This window comes from Primulina huaijiensis, unplaced genomic scaffold (assembly GCF_012295235.1).
Source record: "Primulina huaijiensis isolate GDHJ02 unplaced genomic scaffold, ASM1229523v2 scaffold23545_ERROPOS1600000+, whole genome shotgun sequence".
NCBI lineage: Eukaryota > Viridiplantae > Streptophyta > Magnoliopsida > Lamiales > Gesneriaceae > Primulina > Primulina huaijiensis.
This window is the reverse complement of record NW_027355809.1, coordinates 100,582-121,958: the sequence shown is the minus strand read 5'-3', so window position 1 is coordinate 121,958 and position 21,377 is coordinate 100,582. Positions and strand designations below refer to the sequence as shown.

Here is a 21,377-nt window from a genome sequence, read left to right as displayed (position 1 = left end):
ATATCTATTTATGATCATCCATATTCATAATCATATCATAAAATTCTCTTTTAAATTATTATCTACACAACAACTAATTCATTGAATCTTTTATTTGGCAAGATAGTTGCTTGAAAACTTTCAGGTGTTGGATCGTTAAAAACATGAGCAAAGGAAAAAATAGTACAACAATATATACTTCGCTTTGTATGTTCTCTTGACGATCGATGTGTCTCGTTAAAACTTTACTAGGAAAATCCAATTGGACAAAAACCTAGTGAAGGAAAAAGAGTATGACGTCTGTTAATTCTGTCTAACAACCTCATTATAACTTTGTTATGAAAAATCTCTTGAGAAAATTCATAAACAAGTCATAAAAAGTATAGTCTGAATTACTTCTTATGGTGAATGCATCACTCGAAATCTTTAAGCCATTGCTAGATCTTTCATGGTATTTTCTCAAATTTTGATATCTATGATGCCATTATTAAAAGATCAGTCACATTGTCTTCAATTGATGTTTATATACGATAGTTCAGGATCAAAGATCATTTGAGCTTTATCAAACAACCATTAATGGATATAATATATCTATATAAAAATATTTTATTTGTTGTGTACTATGACCAAGTAACATATATTCCTTTTGGAAAATATCGAATTTATAACTCAAAAAAAAATTTCATATTTTCCAAGTCTTTTCATCTCACGTTTATATTTTAATTACTTGATAGTTTTAGTAAACTTTTGAGGAGTATCTACTAATGTGAATAAATCACATGTGTCGGGATTATCTTAATCCTTGTAATTAATTTTGTTATTTTATTGAAAAGATAATGTTGGAAATAGAATCTAATTCAATTTGATACTTCAAATCATTAATGGATTTTTCGTTATATATCATTGTTTAGTCAACACATTATGACAAGTGAAAACATTTTCTCATAATCAACTTCGGGACCTTTTGAGAAGTTTTGGGTTAATGTTAGCCCATATTGTCATATGTCAATATTCAATCACCTTGTTAATAATATTTACAAACTGTAATTTTATTTACTCATTATTTTTCACATTGACAAAAGATATATTGAGATAAAAATAATTATCAATAATCTTATTACTTTGATCTGATAGTTTTAAGAAAACAAATAATTTGTTGAAATCTTATTTTTTACATATGTTTGTTATTCTCCTGGAATAACCTTATTTTGATTTATCGAAAGTTTTTATTGTACCATATAAAATCATTTCTTTTGGAATTTTTCTCACTCAGTGTACAAAATATTTTGAATTTATTGGTCTAATACACTTCTGGTGTATTTTAGATTTACATGCAAGTAAATAAAATATGGTTATGCATGACATCGATTTATTTCATAATTTTCAGATAGTTGAACCTCTTATGCGGTTTTGTTATTATTTATGTCATGATCCCTTCAAGACGAACAACTTTTCAGTTTTGATATTTTAGTTATTCTATAATTTTTTTTAATAGGATATTGGTATTTATATTTAAAATTAATTAGATTATAGTGATTCAGACAAGAAAATAGAAATGGTTCTATTAGAACAATTATAAGAGCTAAAAAAATATATCTCATCTATTAAACTATTATATCAAATAATGTATTTGAAAATTAAAATTCAAACTTCGTATTCAATTCATATTTCACACGGATTGATCGAAAAAGGCTATACATTTTTATTGATATATATTTAGCATGTTCATGTCCTAAATAATGGAAAACATTGTTTTACTACAATAAAAATTGAGAAATTTTACCATAAAAATCTCATTGGTATTTATTCAATATACTTCAACATAATTTCTAACATATTTTCAATCTTTAGAGATTAAATATAGTGCATTTTTTACACAATCATACTTTTAATAATAAAATTTGGATCAAGCCAAAAATCAACAATAATCAGTTGATATAATATCTGCAATATTTGTTGCAGGCGATATATATTACATCCCCAAAATATGACACATTATTTTTAGAATCAATGGTTTAACGTACAGTTGATTGGACGTATTTATAATAAATCAACCAAACCATTTTACTGATTTTATATTCTGGAAATTATTATCACTAAATATTTTCGAAAACATCAAGTTGCAAGTTGTGTTCCAAGACATATAATTACTTATTAATTCCAGAAAATATAGAGATTTAATTATGTTTTGAATGACTGATAGTGATATCAGGTTTAATAAATCAACACATAAGAATTATTGAAACCCTAGAATCTTCTGGTTCTTTAATTCAAGAATTTTCTTATGTATCAATCCAAGAACTTATGGTTATTTAGATAATATCTTTATATACTATCAATATTTTATTATATCATCGTGTAATTGAGATGGCATAACCAATCATTTATGTCAAATTATAAAAGTATTAGTTTCAATGGTCTATTAGAAAACTTTATATCTCTCCATATTTTAAATAATAGATCTAATATTATTCACACACACATATATATATATATATATGTATATTGATCTAAATAGATTATCAATTGTTAGATCAATATACTTAAGAAATATCGATATTTAGATATTTGATCTTAGATCAATATTCTTCAAGAATATTGACAGATTTTGGATTTTATATCACTATTCTTCAGGAATATTGACAATTATATTATCAAACTAAAATCATGCTGAGCTACATCATGAACATTTACGTAAAATTAAAAGTTGTGTTATGCTAGAGAACAAAAATAAAAGCATTCGAGTTGATAACATATTGTAAAAGTAATCAGAAAATATAGAAAAGAAGAGAGAAAAGTGAGTTAGAAACTGAGAACTCTTATTTATAGGATATAATGGTAGAATATAAATTTGTAGATAGAAATATTGAGATATATATTTTAATAGAAAATCTATACACACAATCATCTACATTCATATTATATCATAACAACAATAATAAATAAGTAGTATTTTTTCCCTCCAAAGTGTTCGAATTTGTAGGGTATATAAGAATTTGATCATCGGTTAGGAGTTTGATTCTCCCTACTGACACATTCTTGGACGAGCTTGTCAAACAGAGTCTGTCCAATGTGATTTATATGGTTAACGTGATTTGCAGCTTATTATGTTAATCTGGAGTTTACTTAGTGCTCATCAAAAGATAACGAATGTGATCTATGCTCATAAAAAAAGTATGATAATAAATTAGAACTGAAATTTAAAATAGTCGTAGTATTATGATAACTTTAATGTTGAGAATATTTGTTTTACCAACCATATTTCAATTTCAACTTGTGAGTGTTTTGGCATGGATGAATCATGTAATTATTTTCTACTTTTACACTTGCTCTCAAACTAATAAAAAAAAGGAGGAGAAAAGAAAAGGCAATAAATAGAATTTGTTTGGATAATTAGTGTGGTTGAGGAAGAACAATGAATTCCAGCCTAATTCCAATTATAATGCCCATCAGACTAAAAAATGGAAGGCATACACGTAATTAAATGACTGGTGTTGGGACCATATTCTGAGAATAGTAGTAAAAATCTTGCGTGCACAAGTAGTAATAATAAATAAACAAAAGGGATAGATATGCTTCTTCACGTATTATTAATTAATTCAATCGCAGATCTGATCTAAAAATACAGTTTCGTCGCCAGAGAACTCTCGCGGGGAAACCCCATGTACTTAGCAGGCAACCACTCGGCCAACGCGACTTTGTTTCTTTATTTACATATATGTAACAAAAAACCTAAAGAAACCATGCATGCCGTCACACACCTTATTTCTTTGTTGATGTCACGCAAACACAGCCATTCATACACGACACCGTACAATACTATTTAGTATGTGTTTGCAAATTGGAATTGAGCAAGATATTTCAAATCAGACAAGTTCGTATGTGATAGATCACCGTCAAGTCTGGTAGAAATTGAAGCTGGTGGCATATAGTGAGACCAGGGAAGGGACCTGATAAATAAAAATTTCAAGATGCAATCTTTTAGAAGGAGCGAAGGAATCAATGGCGGCCTGCATTTATGATCAATCCAGTTTCGTAAATAAAAAGTATTTTTGTCTGCTGACTGAGTTCACCATGAATGGTAAAAAAAAAAAAAAATTCCATTTATCTCGCTCAACCAAGCCATTCAAGTATAAGAAATATGAGAAACTTGGGATCCCGAACATGATGTGTATGCTCGCGTTTGGAACTCTGCCAATATTCTGATGCAAAGATTCATTCTTTATTTTATGTCGATAGGTGTTCATTCAATCAAGAAAATCATCACCACAATAGAGCAGCCAGGTTGAGTTGAAAATGGCAAAAACAGTCCAATAATAATGATAATGGAAACAGACCCATATTATCACAATCACAACATAAATTTACAATACAAGATCAGGAATTCCACACAGCTTGCTTACAAAGATCCAAAAACAAAAGAAAGAGGAGGAGGCCCGGTTCAAGATCTGATCAAGCACAAGCACAAGGGTTATCCGCCGCCACCGCATCCTCATCACCGCTCCTGAACAACAGATACCCAACACCCAACCCCAGCACCACCGCAATAAAAACGCCGCCGTTAAACGACATAATCGCCAGCATCAGAAGATACCCGATCGCCGAGTTTATCCCGAATACGAACGCCCCGGCGAATCTGGCAGGAGCCCACTTTCCGGAAGAGAATTTGGAGGAGATCAAGGGGGTCCCGAGGGTGGAGGACGGTGGCGTCGGTTTCTTGAATTGCAGGCGGCGATTTTCTATATACTGGTAGAAGACTGATATGAGAAGACAGGCGGTAAGGGAGAGGAGGTAGCTAATCCATGAATCAGTTTTCCAAGAATCGAAGAGTATGGTGACCTTCCTGCCCCAATAAAATGTCATATGCATCATCTTTATTTTTATTTTTTTGAGAGAGAAATTGGACTGGTGAAACCGATTGATTCTTTCCAGGTGATATGAATGGTTGGTTCGTTGGTTGGTTGCTCTTGCTCTGATTCTCAAGTCTGACCTTTACCTTTTCTTGACACAAGTGTGCGATTTTGATTTCTCAAATCTTCGGGGACAGATAAGTAAATTCACTCTTTTGTACTATCAAAACTATGTACCTCACAAGTTTGTAATAAATTTATTGCTTCTAGAGTTGAAATATATTTGAGTCACATAATTTTTATAGGATTTCTGAATGTCTTTTGAATTGAATAACAAATAAGCGAGCAGTAGATATCACAAATTTTTTTATATATTAATCTTACTCATATTTAGCATCAAAATAATATTTTTGACAAAAAATAATAAATTTTTTTATAATTGACTCAAATAGAACATCTGTCTCACAAAATTGACATATAAAATCGTGTACAAATTTTTTTGTAACATGTAAATTATTTAACTGGAATATCAGTGTTCTTGATTTGTTGCTCCATCAGTAAAATGATATCAACTACTAAACAATTTTTTTTTTTCATTTCATAAAAATAATATAAAATGGTTTTATTTATTATACAAATTTTCACTTTTTGAACTATTTCGTTCACGGTTAGGCATGGGTGTAAATTGGTTAAAGTAAATATTTCATTTCACAGTTATCTTTATTTATTTCAAATGCTTAATAAATTACAAGAAAAAATGAAGATGCAGTACAAAGTATACAAGTACAACTGTGAACGTAGTAGTACTATTACGTAACGAAAATCATTAAAAATTGGTTTGTGCGTCACATTCTTCATTTAAATTTGAAATTATCTTTTGCAATCCGTATTGGATAATGGAGCCGCCTGAGCTTACAGGTTGCAGGTTAGATCTGGAAAGGTATAATTCACATAATGCCAGTACCTACTACTAAATCCAGGCCAAATTAAAATTAGACATTTATGCCAACTTATTTATTGCTGGAAAATGAAAAGGGAAGGCCACGTCTGTTTCACATTCTCCAGTTATTACAAATTTACAATTAACATGGAATTTACACAGTCTCTACATTTATCTTTTCATTCTTTATCATCACATCTTGGTTGTTTCAAATATTCGAAAAATCAATTGGTTAAAAAACTAGGCTTACATATCATGATATTAACGCATCACTAGTATGCTATCTCAGTTAACTTGAATGAGAGAATCAAATCCAAATACAAACACTTGGTATATGATGAGTTCTCGAGAAGGAATGGTGTTCATACCGTCGTTTAGCTACAAGATTTTTGCCTCCCTTGGAAACATGGATGAAAATAACGAACCCCTTCAAGATATAGAGTTGTTTGCATTTCGATTAGACGTGAAACCTGCATAGAGACGGCATCGATAGATTTTCCAGTATTCAGCACGAACGACATCAACCTGGTAAGAAAAGATATGGTGGGCGAAACAAGAAAAACTCACGGCTCTTCGAAAGGCAAACATCTCCTCTTGACCAGATAAAAGGGAAGTGATCCCTGAGGGTGCACCCCCGGAACTCACGCCACCTTCTGCCAAAACATCTCGCCGAAGCTTAGAACCTTCTGTTTCTGTTTCAAACTGAAAGCTGGAAAAGGAGAACACCAATAATCAAAATTTACTTCTTAGAAAATCAGATATTTGCACAAAACAGTTGGGTAACTGTGGAAACTAAATGAAAGGTCCCATATAAATTGTAGGGTGCGCGAAAAGCTATATTATATTCGCCAGTGATATGATAACTCAAAATTTTCGTACTGTATAACACCCAAAGAACTGCAAGTTAAGCAGTTACTGAGTAGAGAAAAGTGTCCCTGCGGTCAAGTATGGCTAAACAATAAAAAAATGGCACTTAGATTGCTAACATATTGACAAGCGATCTACACAAATCGTTCAAGGTTAAGCTGAAGTTTGAAATTAATGTCAGGATAGAGTTAACAACTTAGTTGTCATAACATACAATCATTAACTAAGATACTAACCTCTCTATGTCGAACAACGTTCCCTCCTCAGTTCCCTGAAACAATTCTTCAATTGAAGTGGCAACAGAACAGTAGAGGCAGCAATGGTGATTGTACAATTCATCCACGAGGGTGATAAATCTCCGAGCCTGAGAAAGAAAACTATTAGCTCGTGACAGAAACTAAGTATATTAGAAAAAAACGAAGTCATCAAAATCGGCAAAATGGCTGGAAGAATCATATAAACATTAACACTAAAGATGCAGTAAATATGGTAAGTATATTCAGAAACAAATGTCTAAATCTGACTAGCAATGATATTATCAAGCAAGACAGAAGATTATAGACCAGGTAAAACAAAAGGAAAATAGTTAACAAACCAGAACCGTTAAAAGTAAATGTATACAAACATTAAGTATCAACAAAACAAAAACTCAAAAATGGATTTTTTTCAACGAGATCTGGCCATAGATGCATATAAGGACATTTGTTTGCTTAAATGCTATGAATACGATTAAATCAACTTCGAATTGTAGAGAACCATGAAACGTACATTAATGCAATTCAAAAAACAAATAGTACCTAATATAATAGTGATTTTAAGCGACAAAAAGGAATTCCAGCATCCATAGTTAGTTAAGTTCTATTAACAAACCATTTGAGATTAGAATGAGATACACGCACAAAGATTCTTACCAACAGATCTAGGCTTCTGACGCTAACAAGATGTAAAAAACAATGTTACCTTATCTCGGATACAACAATGTTACCTTATCTCGAATACGCATACTCATAACAGGAATGTCTGATATGAAGACTGTGTGATACATTTTAGCAATGGCAATATAATCAGCTGCTCCAACCTGCATGTATAATTTGCGTCCCAAAAAAAGAACCAATGGCTAAAATGGATAACAATGTCAAGCAAAATAGTTGTACTAAAAAACGACCATGAAAATACGGTTGATTGCAATGATAGAAGCCAGTCAACTTAAAAAAATGTTAGATGTAGGTTTTTTTAATCAGAATTCAATTCAGTTGGTTAAGTTTAATTAGAGATTCACTTTCTTAATTTTAACACTGCGAGCAAAAACAAAGCAATCGGAAAGATATAACACTTTTTCCCTTTCAGTTTAGGCATGAACCTGACATGGATGCAGCAATATTACATCGGTTGCATTGCAAATAGGTCAAACTTCAATTCACTATCCTAGAGTCCTCCCAAAATAAAAGGTGAAATAACACATTCATGGATGTGACTAAATGGGCAACAGGAATAGGAATTTTAAAAGAACAATAAATAGTAAAAGAACCTTTGGTGATGTAAAGAAAAAAATATAAAAAATCTTGTCTAAAGAAAAGGACATACTGGACGACCACATAGAAATTCAAAACTGAAACGTGCCACCCCATTGCAGCTTTCGGGGACTTCCAAAGTTCTGATCAAGGTTAGAAGAAAATTCACAACTAAAAGTCCAATAATAATTCTAAAAAGTTGGCAATAAGAAAGTTGATGTACCTTCCAAACATCACTGGAAGAGTTTGAGAAACAACCTTCCCCCCTAACTGCCCCGTGATCATGCTCCATGTATGTTCATAGTCACTTTTTTTTATGTTATTCAGAGGCCAAAAGTAATGAGCCTAAAGATACATTAAAATAAATAAATTCTAGATTGAGGAAAAACACATCTTCAAATATTGACCTCCCTAGCACTCAACTTTTGAATGCTAGAGCAACGGAGTGTGAAAAGGGAAAATTGAAAACAAGGGAAACCAAAATAAATTGATTTTGACATGGACTAACATACATCAACAAGATTCATAGGATTTGAAAACAATGTAGAACAGTAGGACAAAAAGAGTTAAATGCAAGCTCAAAGAGATAGGTCTATAGAAATTCTAGAAGCATTTAAAGGGCACATCCTTAATGGACAAAACAAAATAAAGATAAAAGTTTCCGCAACCAGCAAATGACAATGAGATGATAACGATGATAGCAAGTGCTTATTTTCTGTTCGTTCAATAATAAACTTCTCAACTTTCACTTCCTCCCTTATTGTGGTACTTTAAAGAATATATGCTTTATGAGAAAAAGGTAGTAAGATATCAAACAATCCGTTTAATTATGAATAAGGAGGAACAAATACATATAGCAAGCTAATATTCATGGACCAACTTACATACGTGAATGCACCTCTCAAAGTTTGCATCCTAAAGAAAAGGTTATACACAAACTTTCGATTTCTTGCCTGATCAATTGATCTTTGTCCTATCTGACGTCGGTAATCAATATCACTTCCAATAACAACATTTTCACAATGCTCCTCCAATCTGGTCACAAATTCCACAAAGATATCTCTTTGCATGCCATCCTGCAAGAAAAGAAGGAATCGTTGATGATATGTATGCAACCACTAGAGAGGGAATAATTCATGATCAATTGATGAAAAAAGAGATAATTTTCCCAAAATATTTAAATTGACAAGAACCTGATTTAAATCCCTTGGTGCACGATTACTTGTTGCTACAAGAATGGTTCCTGTACTCAATAATCTACTCAAAATTCCAGATAAAGCCACAATAGCAAATATATCAACTGTCTACAATAGAAAACCAAGATATACTGTCTTAGCTAAAAAAGAAGGCCACTGACTTGGTAAAAATTAATCATAAAGAACAAGAATACAGAAGAACAGACAAGCAAACCATATGTGGTCACTAATATACATCATTATTTTGTTGACAGGACACAAAAGTAACGCATAACAGTTCAATAATCATACTAGAAACAGACAGTTCAGCATATCATCAGGCTCCTATTGACCATGGATCAGATATGAACTAAACCTTTTTTTTTCTCTCGTAACACAAGCAGCACATGCCAGCACAAAATGCTTTCATGGTTCTCACTATGAAGTTAGTGTAAGACAAAATCTTATATCGAAAAGATCAAATTCAATGTGGAACAAAAATAAATAAAATAAAAAATCAGAAAAAATCAAAAGTCAAACCTGTATTTCATCAAAACAAAGAACACTTGCTCCTCCTTGATGTCCTCGTCCATCAACAAGGAACTTATCAGCCACAGCTGGAAGAATATGTTTCATCATCATCTCTTGTTTATATCTTTCTTCTTCAACTAACCATTCTTTAATTTTTCTTTCAAATGAAAGATTATTAACCCACTGAGAAATGCTAGATTGAATAGATTTTTCTGTTTCCTGACTCTTCCATACTTTATGCATACGGTCATGTACTTGAAGCATAGCCTAACAATGACAAATTACACAATTTTTAAAAGTGCTTATAAGAGGTAACAATGAAAGGAAGACGTATTTTAGGATAAGCTTGATGTCTCTTAAAGTCCCGTATTTACCCAACCATATTTCTTCACATTCATCACATAAGTTTTGCTTATAAATTTGATCTTTATTCTCTTTCACCATGAAGCCCAAAATAATCAGGGAAATGGCATTACACACTTGGACATTACCAGACTAGAAATTATCAGAGTCCAACATCGACTAAACTAAAACGAAATAGCTAGTATATACCATGTATTATATATTTTCAAATGTATTTTGGCAAACCCAGGAACATGAAAAATCTATAAAAGGCTCACATTTAATCCTTTCAATGGCCTTAAAGATATAGAATTTGCAACAAAATTAATAAAATTTTTTTTTTACCAACCAGGAGAGTCATTTAAAAAAATGCGTAGATATTAATATCCAATAAAATTGTTGTTTCATGCATACTAAGGCGTGGTTGGTTATTTCTATATAAGAAAGGATGATACTAACTTATTTTTCACCTTTTGTAGCATATCCCATACTAAAATGTGTTTTTCATATGCTAGTGTAAGTGCATTACAGAAAGTGCAAGGAAGCACTTGCCTCGTGAAAGTGAAACCGTTTTCGATGTTGAACAATCCCTTCTGTGGCACCGTAGAACATATCCATGAGCATTGTCTTCCCTATGTAAAGTACATTGATTTAGTTCCATAATGACTAGAGTGAGCAAACAAATCTCTACTTTAAAGATTTTACAGGAAAACGCAAGGACTACAAAAGCATTATACTTCTTCAATAGTTGAGGATTGAGATAGAAGTCAAGAGATCATTAAGCGAATTCAATGTAGAAAAAATACATAACATATATGTAAGGGCAATAGATGAGATTGAGAAATTTGAAGCGAACCACTTCCAACATTTCCAAATATGTATAGTCCTTTTGGGGCAGGAGGAGCAATGGGGTGCTGGCCAACCAATGAATCCAACCTCCTTTCTCTGTTTAGATAGGACACCCATTTCCCTACGCCAGGTTCAACATTATCAGGTTGTCTGCTGAGTCAACACACACGTCATTATGACATGGACGAATGAGAGGAGAAGGCAAAGAAGAGGCAATATATTCTAAAGAATTTAAACTATGACAAACTAATACCAAATGAAAACATACTGCAGCCTAGTCACCTATCCATGAAGCCACTAAAATTCTAGCAAAATAATCACGAACGTTTGATTTTTAACCTTGGATGTACAAGGATGGAATGAATATATAGATATATGGAACCTTTTAAATCAGATAATTTCACATTGGCCTTCATCCAAAGCATTCTGGAACCATTAACCAAGTCCTGCTCAAGTATTTGAAATTTTAACTGATGCCACAATGCATGAAGAATTTGATTGTAACTAGAGCCGAAACATCAAATGGGATTTCTTGTCACAAGCAACAGAAAAGGAAGATTGTTATCTCTATTGGACCAAAGAAACCATACTAAACAAACCCAAAACTCGATAATGAAATAGACATTCTGAAAATTAGTCTGGACAATGATTAAGTTTGCATTCATTCAAATAATGTTTGTTTTGTCCTTTGTTTGGCTAGATATCTCAGTGTACACTAGTCCAAAAAAAATCAAAATAAAAGGCATGCAAATTGTTATGACTACCTACAATATATGTAGGCTGGTAAACAGGTAAAATTCTCAATCTACTAGTACAGAAATTTTTTACTGCAAAGATAATCCACATGCATGTGAGTTGTGACATGCACCAAGGCAAGCAGCACGCAATGACAACGGCATCATAAGGAATCGCCTCACCGTGACATCCACATCTGGAAATAAGCACGACGCCTTTTCACATATGTTATCACTCCTCTCTGTTGTTTCGCTTCTGCTTCCTCTATCAAAAGCTTCCGTCGAGCATTTTCCCGGTCCTCTTCCCATTTCGCAAGGTTTGCCTATGAAATATGCAAGGACACAAAAATAAGAAAGCACGGGCTACATGAATATAGGATTTATGTAATGCATCATCTAAGGCAAAAGTCCCACATGGAATTCTTCCATTTCTTTCTCGTATTGACACAACCTCCCAAGTAAATTATCCAGTTCAACAGCAACCTTTTCCTGGTAAGGATCGTGTTGCAACTTCCCTTGATTAACTAGGCTCTTATAATGAACAAGGGGACCTGCAACAATAGTGTAAATGAAACGTAAGGATAATTCATACAAAAAACTTACTTAAGAAAACTACATGGTGAAGGTTACCCAAGACTTGAACGCCTAAATTCAGGAATTTATGAAAACTCCATCCGAGTATGGACGAGAACAATTTTATTTGGTTCCGAGTCTCATTTCATTTTCATAAAACATTAATGAAAACAATATTAACATTAAAAATAAATAAAAAATCAATCAATCAAAGCACTTGATAAAGCTTGCCAGGTATTAAATTATACAGAGTCTATGATCCCCGTATATCAATCAATAATATTTCACTTAGATTTAAAGAAAAATAATAAAAAAACACACACACTAACCAGGAAGCTTGGAAAGAGAAGAGTGCGACCGATCACAAAAGAAACGAAGAAGACGAACACCAACTTCAGAAGGCCGATTAGCCAATGTTTGAGCGATGGGGAAAAGCATTTTCGGATTTTTATCAGCAAAAAATTTCATCCCTTCCCTCTGCAATCTTCAGGTGTCTGTTCTGTTCCACTGTTGATTCGGAATAAGGAATGAACAACTAAATAATTGGGCAACCACAACCGAAATATCGCAGAAAAACCCTTTTTTAGAAATCAGATATAAATTAAACTCTTATAATAATGAGAAAATTATGCATATTTTTAAAACACAAAATATTACATGAGATGATATCAATTTTTTTGGATATATGTAGCTACGAAAAATTGGATTTGGTTGAAAATATTTGTAAAAGAAAGGCCGTGAAGAGTTGATTGTACGCAAAGTAATATTATTTGTCCAAACCCACACACATTTGGATTTAATTAGCTTAGTATGATAATATATATGATCCACTTTTGTGAAATATTCATCTTAAAATATGTGTAGGATTTGCATCAGATTTTCGGAACTTATCATTTACCAATGACCCATTACTTGTGGCTCTAGTTTCACTATTTGGACCAAGGCTGCAAGTCAATTTGAAGAGATCAAGTGACAAATGAAATGATGAAGTAGTGCGTCCAAGTGTTTTTCGGTCATGTTCTTTACATTTTTCATTGTTGTTTGTTGTAGTCTCTTTGTCTTATTTTTGTTGTTTACTTGATTTAAAACTTTCTCGAGTCGATTGTGGTACTGCGTTATTTATAGCACAACCTATCTCTCACGTCGTCTAGTGTTTCACACATTAAAAAATTGATAAGAAAATTAATAATTAGAAGAATAATAATTGTATATTAAGAAACAACATCAAGATTAAGCCAAAGTGCGAGCACGAGAGCTTGCACAAATATACAAAACTGGATGGAGAGCTACATTCGACATCTAAAACTCAAACTAAATTTCTTTTTTTATGGTTTGCTCTTTGTCCTGACTTGATCCAATGCAACAGTATAAAGAAGAAAAGGTAATGTGTAAACTCCTTCCTAGAAAACGGCCCAACGCGTTAGTGTGATATAAACTCGTAAATATTTTAAATGTATCATCGATTGTGGATTTCTAATACCTTAATCAATCTATGATTCTGAAAACTTATTTCGAAAGGGTACTCAGCTTCCAGTAAGTTGTTTTTGCAAGGCCAGAGGAATGGCCGGTCTCCATGATGTGCCTGTCCATGACTCACATCTGATTTTTCTTGTATTCTTTATTTTTTCTGGTATCATTCCTCTCTTCCATCTTCTGCAAAACTTCATCTTCAGTCAACGAACATAATTCCACAGCTGCTGCAATGCCTGGAATATGTATAAAAGTTTACTAAAATCACGTTCCTTTACACCAAAAATAAAGAAAATTATGAATCTGACGGCAAGACATATTGAAGTTTGGAAACTGAGTAACACATTAATAGATACACGTGAAGCATCATAATAAAAAGAACAGACATCACTTTAAGAAAGCAAATCCAATGATTTTAAGCAGTAGAAGCGCAGCGATGAGCAGGAAGACTCAACAAAACATCAATGCAATAAGTGCTTAAATAATCATGCGAGCTGAGCTGAGACCGTTTTGACGAGTTTGTAACTCATTTCATAGACCAACATCAAGAACTAAATAATATTAATATTGACTTCAAAAAATTTCACTTGTTAGGAAAAGTCTGGCCTGAAAAAATCTACAACCCATATAAAAGAAATTATTTAACACTTCTTCTAGGAACACCTTACGTGCGAGTTTTTTTTTTTTTTAATAATTTCCAACTGATAGCAGAGATGAACAAGAGAGTCGGAACGATTTTCTCAACAGAGAAAGTACCGGTACAGAACCCCATCAAAAGCACCGTAAACACGTGCGGTGTGGCCCATGTGGCTGAGATCGTACGCGGTGACGCCACAGACATACATTCCGACTTTACCCTCAACTTCAGGCATCGCATCGGACAGCCACAGATCATCATCTTTCTTAGAATCATGGCTAGAAGTGGTCGATGAATGATGAGAGTGGGAATTGATTTTAGATGCGAAGGCTCTGCGATGTAGGATTGAGTGCCTACTGTACATGGTTCCGAATCGAATATATTTTTGGAGTTAGCATCAATGTATTTTAAATTTGGTGGTAGGAAATTTATAGATCGAGTCGATATTGAAGTCGCATTATTTGTAATTTGCATAATTGCACAACTCAAGATTTGAAGAAAAATCATGTTCTTCTACCTTGGATTCACTCTTTGCCCTATTATTTACTGCTTGTAATAGTTCTACTTTATTGTATCTTAATGCATCAAAAAAATGTCGGGATAGTTGACACTGAAATGGGTTATACAAATTGTTTTTTCCAATACATTTTTGGTCCTATTTGTCAAATAACAAGAAGTTGTTCGCTCCACTTTCAAGCAGAGCAGACACCAAGAATGCACTCTAGCATTAACGAAAAATTTATTGAAGTTGAATCTTGTGACTGTGCCGCAACCGAAATAATTGACAACGGTCTAAACTATCCATGTTGCAGGCACTCCATATACCACATCCAAAGAAAACATGTTTGTCAGCAGTCATCCTTCCTCGTCAGGCCATCCAACACACCTTGTCTGCGAGACCAAAAAGTTAAAAACAAACTCTAGTCAACATGTCATCAGAAACTGGACTGCCGATGGAGATGGGATGCTACTGTCATTCTAAATAGTAAAAACAATGTCCATTTTTGTGGCACTCAAGGGAGATTTACCTTGGCCTGAGTAACTACAGCAGAGACGGCTGTCATCTATATAACTTGCTCGAACACCCATCATCCATGACCCCACTGAGATATCATCATGAGCATAGGCCTTTAAAGACGCGCTGCTTATGCATTATATAAATCCACAATTAGAAAAGGCCAAGCACAAGCAAATGCTATATTCAGTTGAGGCATAAACTAACCTGTTGATATTAATATATTCGGCCAAATTTTTCGTGATTATAAAGATAGAACCAGCTGCATGGCGAAAGTACCTGAAATAAATTTATGGATTGTAAGAAACAGCCTGAAACAAAGAAATATGCAATGAGAAAAAGAATACAAATTTTGAGATTAAATTGGTCCATTTACAATTTCTGATCACCAAATTTCCACCATTCTGGTTCATACCACGGTCTTCCCCTGAAAAACAGACAATATATATTAAGTTAAAATAATTTTTCTCACTCTGTATCCATTCATTATATACTACCATAAAACTACCCTTCAACTAGTTTTCATGGTACAGTATCGAATTAAGTAAGTACATGATCTCACAAGTACAAAGCTGATTCATGTCACACACTCGATGCATGTTTCTGTCCAAATAACCACAATATTTTTAACATGTTATATAATCATACCTATGTCCATCTGAACTATTAAACTAAGTACAAATACTAAGCACCAACTATGACAAGATAAAATTTAAACAAAATTAAGCTTAGCCAGCCCAAAATATGTCGCATTACTCTTCTGATACCACTTCCCCTGACTTCATGCAACCAATATAAGCACTGTTGTGATCATGACGGCTTTGAACAAGTTCAATCAGACCATCTGCAGATAAGAATGATTTTAATTAAGTAATCATTCTACCCTATGAGTTGCATGTTCAAATAAATATAAGATGTCAGAAAATTTTACCCATATTAACATCAATGTTGTCGTCAACTTTAACATAAAAATCTGCATCCCACATCTGGACTGCCGTACTAAAGAAAATTTTTGCTTTCTTCGACAATTCCTCTTGAGCCTCCTCATGACGATCCTAACAATATAATAACAAAAATCACTTGAATTTGATAGATGTGTGCTATGGCGATCTATAAACACATATGAGTGAGTGAGTGTGTCTGTGGTAAGGCCTGCCTACTTCCCATGGATCTGAATTCTCTGAAGATGGCTCAGCAAACATACGCCACATTCGCCCCAAAACGCTGATAGAACCAGCTCATAGAAAACTATTTTCTAAGTAAATGTTGAACATACATCACATATTGACTCCCTAGCAGCTTAACCCTCATGGAAGAATACGAGAGATCTCAAGTAACAACATAAATATTCTAGACATAACAGATTATTAAACATCAGCAACTGATATGGCATCAAAAATAATTTCATGGTGTCATATAATGACTTACAAGAATCAAAAAATCATTTGTCACATGATTTTCCTCATCAATATTGCGGTCCAAGCTGTCACCACGATTAGGGCTGCAAGATCCAAGTTATGGACTGATGACACAATTCCTTTAGTTCATGAATGGATCATGATCTTGCATTACACAAGACCAAGCAAAAAAATGTAAAGAATAGTTTGTGTGTAGAAAGACAGTTAAGAAGCAAAAGAGAAAAACCTTCTACCAATTACAAATCGCAAAACAATCCCTCTTTCTTCAAGCTTTAATAAAGCATCAGCTGCAACCAAAATAGAGTTCGTCCATGTTACTATGTTTGCACAAATCTCACATTCAAAAAGAGCAACTTTGCAAAGCTGTCACTTTGGATCTCTGTATCTTCTTATAGAGCAAACGGTAAAATATTTTCACAAAAGCTGAGGCTCCAAGTCTCTACTTTATAGAGAAATGTTTGAAGGTTTCTTTCCATCAACTGATAGATCAATGCCAATATCAAATTTCATGGCATAACTAGATCCTTTTTGTGCAAAACAAGGGTTTTATGTCGAACTAACCAGGTGTACATATCAGTGATGATAACGAAAAATTTGAAAATGCCATCGTTACTTTTAGTTAGATTTAACCTGTGACATCACTTATTTAATGCCGATGGAAATATATGTCAAGCAGCGATTAAAAAAAATAAGAAAAAATTTAATGGCTATTTAACAAAGAAGAAAGCCAAGTATTACAGGAAGCGGGAAATAAAAGATGTAAAACAGTAAAAAGAAGATTCCCGAGTAGGGAAAAGCAAACTTATATTAGGTAGTTAGAGTGCAAAAAGCACGCATGCTTGCAAAATAGACAAAGCACTTCATCAATCACCGGAAATAACCTTTTGACATCCAAGATCCTCTGACGATATTGCGTCGCAACCGACCCCCAAAACCAGTATAAACTCCAATAACAGCAAGCAACTTTTTATTAGAAGAAGGCCTTATCTGCTGCGACTGATTCTTAAGGTACCCTTCACTCTTAGCTAATGTCAACTCCATCTCAACCTCAACAATTCTTCTCTCCAATTCCCTAAAATGGTTATCATAATAAACCCAAAAAAATCAGAGCTCAAAATTAATTACTACCATGTAAACATTCTAATTTTTATATGCATTTTTAAAGAAGTAAGGCCGTAATGCACATACTTGCATCCAAGTACCAATAGTTTATCGTCCACCGTAAGCACTTTAGGCCGCTGCCAAATAAACCATAAATATTCAATGGATTAGAATGCATACGAGATCACCATCAATGGAAATATACTTGAAGGTTTGAATGTAGGCATGAGAAGTTGGGAACTCTCACCAGTGGTTTATTTCACAACCCACCGGCCAATATATGAAAATTTGGAGTCAACAATTTTCAGAAGTCTAGTCAGTATAACTCTAACCAGCTTAGGGATAAAAGAGCAAAAAAAGAAAAAAGAATGATATCAATCCCTTCATGGGAACTCAGTCAGGCCTGTGTAGTGATCAAGGTCACAACTTTGCGAGCCCATGTAGCATGCTGTAACATCTAAGCATTCCCACAAGGCTTATTAAGAGATGAAGTTCTACCATTGCAACCTGTAGCTACAAGTGGAGGATAGCATCTTCTAATCACAACTTCAAAAAATCAATCTTTATCTGGATAAATAATTTAGTGAACAAATATTCAAAGCACGGTGAAGAAAAATCTGAAATTGCTGAAAACCAAATTCCATCGAGTGTTCCAATTCAAATAAGCATAAATAGATTCGTTTAAAAATAATGAATGTAGTGGAAAGTTGTTATGGAATCAATAATTTGTACTCAATTTCTTCACATTTTACAGCCTTCGCCTGAATCACCTCTGAACTAGGCTTACATTGTCCCCATCGATTTCTAGGGAGGATAAGAGGTAAGAAAGAAACTTTACAAAAAGAAGATACGTTCAGGGAAATTCACACCTGACCAGAGATCTTCTTCAACAAGCTAGCCAGTAGCATTCTGTTATCTGCATCTTGCCACAATCTAAAAGAAAAAAAAGATCGATCAACAAACAAATTAAGCTATAGGACAGAAACAAAATGTAGAAAAACTACCGACCTGCCAGCAACGTAAAGCCAAGCAAGGCATGAGATGAAAGCCATGAGAAGAGACGACTTCGAGGCGCTGGAAGAATTCTTTGATTTCGATCGCCTCTCCGATTTCATAGTCACCGGCAAGCTGCTATCCATATTCCGATCGAAATAAAAATCCAATTCAACAGACGAAAAACATAAATAAAGACAGGGTATTTTCCATTTGGCAGTCTCTAGTTCTACTGTGATAATTTGCACACACCACCATTAATTTATATTTTGGCATCGCACCCTTTGGGTTTTTTAATTGGAAGATTTTTGTAAATCTAAACCTATTTGTGTATTTTTATGTCCATAGCATTTTTTCGAGTGTGTAAAATATTTTAGGTGGATTAGCCAAATTTATAAGTAATATTTCTCGAATATAATGATTTTGTGGTGTAGAGAAAACCGTAAATTTCTTATTTTCTTATTTCATCCAAATATGATAAAATTATACTTATAATCAAATTTATATAACATTTTTGCATTTCTTTATATAATTGATTAAATAATATCTACTAAGTATAAATTACTTATCAAACTCCAGAATTTTATTAATATCTTGGTAATTAATAATGAATCTGGGTTTGTTCCTTTTGATTTTTACTTGATTTCTTACTACAAATCCTGGAATGACGTATGATGATATTTATGATTTGATTAAACCAATGTTTAAATATTTATTGATAACAATCTGCATATCTTTTTGATTATTTATTTTCATCGGGATAGGCTTACATATGATGAACTCATATTCCTTGCCTTTCTTTATTTCAAGGTTAGCTTGGAGTTGGTTCTTGTCCCACCATGTCAAAGGATCTTCATTGTAGTTTTCTTTGATCATTTTCTTGACATCTTCTAAATATACTTTTGATTCAAATTCTACATCCTTCTAGAGTAAAGCTATCTTGAGAAATTCTATTTTTTCTGGTCGAAGGTTTTGATTTGCTCTTAATTGGAACATTATTTCTCCAAACAATCTAGGATTTTTCATTCTTGTGTTTAGAAATTTACCTTAACCACCATGTTTGCTGCAAAACTGTATTATCAATTTTCTATAAAATACCTCTCATAGTCTTTGAACTATGATTTTTTAATCACACGGTGTTGTGAACATTAATCTTCTAGTCTCATTTTCTTGTGTACGATATTTAAACATTTGTAAGAAATTGTATACTAACAAAATTTCAGCTCATGTATCATGAAAATAAATCAGTAGTGTTTATCATGAAAATAAATCAATAGTGTTTCACCTTGTACCAAGATGTCTGTCCAGCACCTCCGATTAATATTTTTGTCTTCTTGATCCCTTTACATGAGACAAAGATTCGTTTGGAAAAGTCTCGTTAGCAATTTGAAGTAATTTTTTCTTCCAATTCGTTTGCCAAGACCGAAAAGGAGAAAGAGAAGAGAAAAATATGCAAAGTCGTTTAAATCATTCATATCAATCTTTTCTACAGTTGTCATCATATTATTGTCTTTTATATGGCAGTTTTGATGAGATTGATCGTTTTATCATCGTCAGTTAAATGTTTTTGTATCAATTTAATCATCCATCTTTGGTGTAATAAGGGTTCTGTACAAAATGATGATAATAACCTTCATTCCATGATCATTTTACTAGAATTAAGTTGTTGTTTTAGATTTTGAATTTTTATTTGAATATCATTTATTGTTAACATAAATTTATTCTTGTATTTTAAGTATTTCTTCAATTTTAGGTGGTACATAGTATAGTTGAATGTCATAATTTTGCACCCTCTTTTGGATCTCTCTAAGATCTCTGGAGAGTTCAGAGGAATTCGGGACTATCTCTGATACATAAATTTACCTTATAATTCTGATATGTTCTTCTTTGCTCCGATATCCATTTGTTAGATTTTCTTGAAAATATTCCAAAGTATTGGAATAAGTCATGTATATATTTATGTTGAACAATGGTTCAAATCCATAATCATTGGTAAAATCTCTTCCTTCGGTGGCCGAAAAATGATACTCGATTAATAGACAATAGTACCCGACATGCGGCACATAGTGCTCAATTTGAAACTAAACATATCTTATACTACATTTCTATACTCAATCAAAATAAACGAAGGCCAATGTTAACCAAACACAACATTATGGTATAGCAGTGTGGATAAGTAGTGAATTTGAGTGGAAAAAGGTCTCACAGTTTTTACTTGATATTATGTAATATAGTGTCATTAATCTATAGTCTATTAAATTATTTTCATTCATATATTATCCACAATAAGTTAAACATGTACCTGAAGTGATGGGGAATATTAATCAGTGGTTCATTAGTCCTTAGGTGACCGAAATGATACTGTATTAATGAACCATAGTACCCCAAATGT

General features: G+C 33.1%; 3 protein-coding genes across 5 annotated transcripts; all 3 read right to left on the bottom strand.

Annotated features, from left to right (window-relative positions):
* Window positions 1–4,264: 4,264 nt before the first annotated feature.
* Window positions 4,265–5,004, bottom strand: LOC140967039 (copper transporter 5.1). The gene has a single exon (XM_073427386.1). It carries the CDS (start codon window positions 4,849–4,851, stop codon window positions 4,432–4,434), a length of 420 nt encoding a protein of 139 aa, XP_073283487.1. The 5' UTR covers window positions 4,852–5,004; the 3' UTR covers window positions 4,265–4,431.
* Window positions 5,005–5,935: 931 nt separating this feature from the next.
* LOC140967045 (uncharacterized) lies at window positions 5,936–13,144 on the bottom strand. 3 transcript variants are annotated; one of them, XM_073427393.1, is made up of 15 exons: window positions 13,009–13,144; window positions 12,681–12,858; window positions 12,193–12,329; window positions 11,962–12,101; window positions 11,052–11,197; window positions 10,748–10,827; window positions 9,863–10,120; window positions 9,341–9,451; window positions 9,101–9,223; window positions 8,371–8,492; window positions 8,221–8,290; window positions 7,622–7,714; window positions 6,873–7,000; window positions 6,337–6,478; window positions 5,936–6,239 (listed from the first exon to the last, which is right to left on the bottom strand). In XM_073427393.1, the coding sequence occupies exons 2-15, from the start codon at window positions 12,817–12,819 to the stop codon at window positions 6,144–6,146; spliced, it is 1,785 nt and encodes a 594-aa protein (XP_073283494.1). In that variant the 5' UTR covers window positions 12,820–12,858; window positions 13,009–13,144; the 3' UTR covers window positions 5,936–6,143. The 3 variants fall into 3 exon arrangements, with proteins under 3 accessions (XP_073283494.1, XP_073283493.1, XP_073283495.1); XM_073427392.1 differs by lacking the exon at window positions 13,009–13,144 and having other exon boundaries at window positions 12,681–12,944; XM_073427394.1 differs by lacking the exon at window positions 13,009–13,144 and having other exon boundaries at window positions 11,052–11,194; window positions 12,681–12,943.
* Window positions 13,145–15,059: 1,915 nt separating this feature from the next.
* Window positions 15,060–19,250, bottom strand: LOC140967060 (hydroxyproline O-galactosyltransferase HPGT3-like). Its single transcript, XM_073427417.1, has 12 exons — window positions 19,001–19,250; window positions 18,862–18,925; window positions 18,080–18,129; window positions 17,773–17,963; window positions 17,118–17,178; window positions 16,902–16,974; window positions 16,405–16,528; window positions 16,230–16,317; window positions 15,850–15,900; window positions 15,681–15,752; window positions 15,487–15,599; window positions 15,060–15,349 (listed from the first exon to the last, which is right to left on the bottom strand). Exons 1-12 carry the CDS (start codon window positions 19,129–19,131, stop codon window positions 15,327–15,329), a joined length of 1,041 nt encoding a protein of 346 aa, XP_073283518.1. The 5' UTR covers window positions 19,132–19,250; the 3' UTR covers window positions 15,060–15,326.
* Between the last annotated feature and the right edge of the window lie 2,127 nt (window positions 19,251–21,377).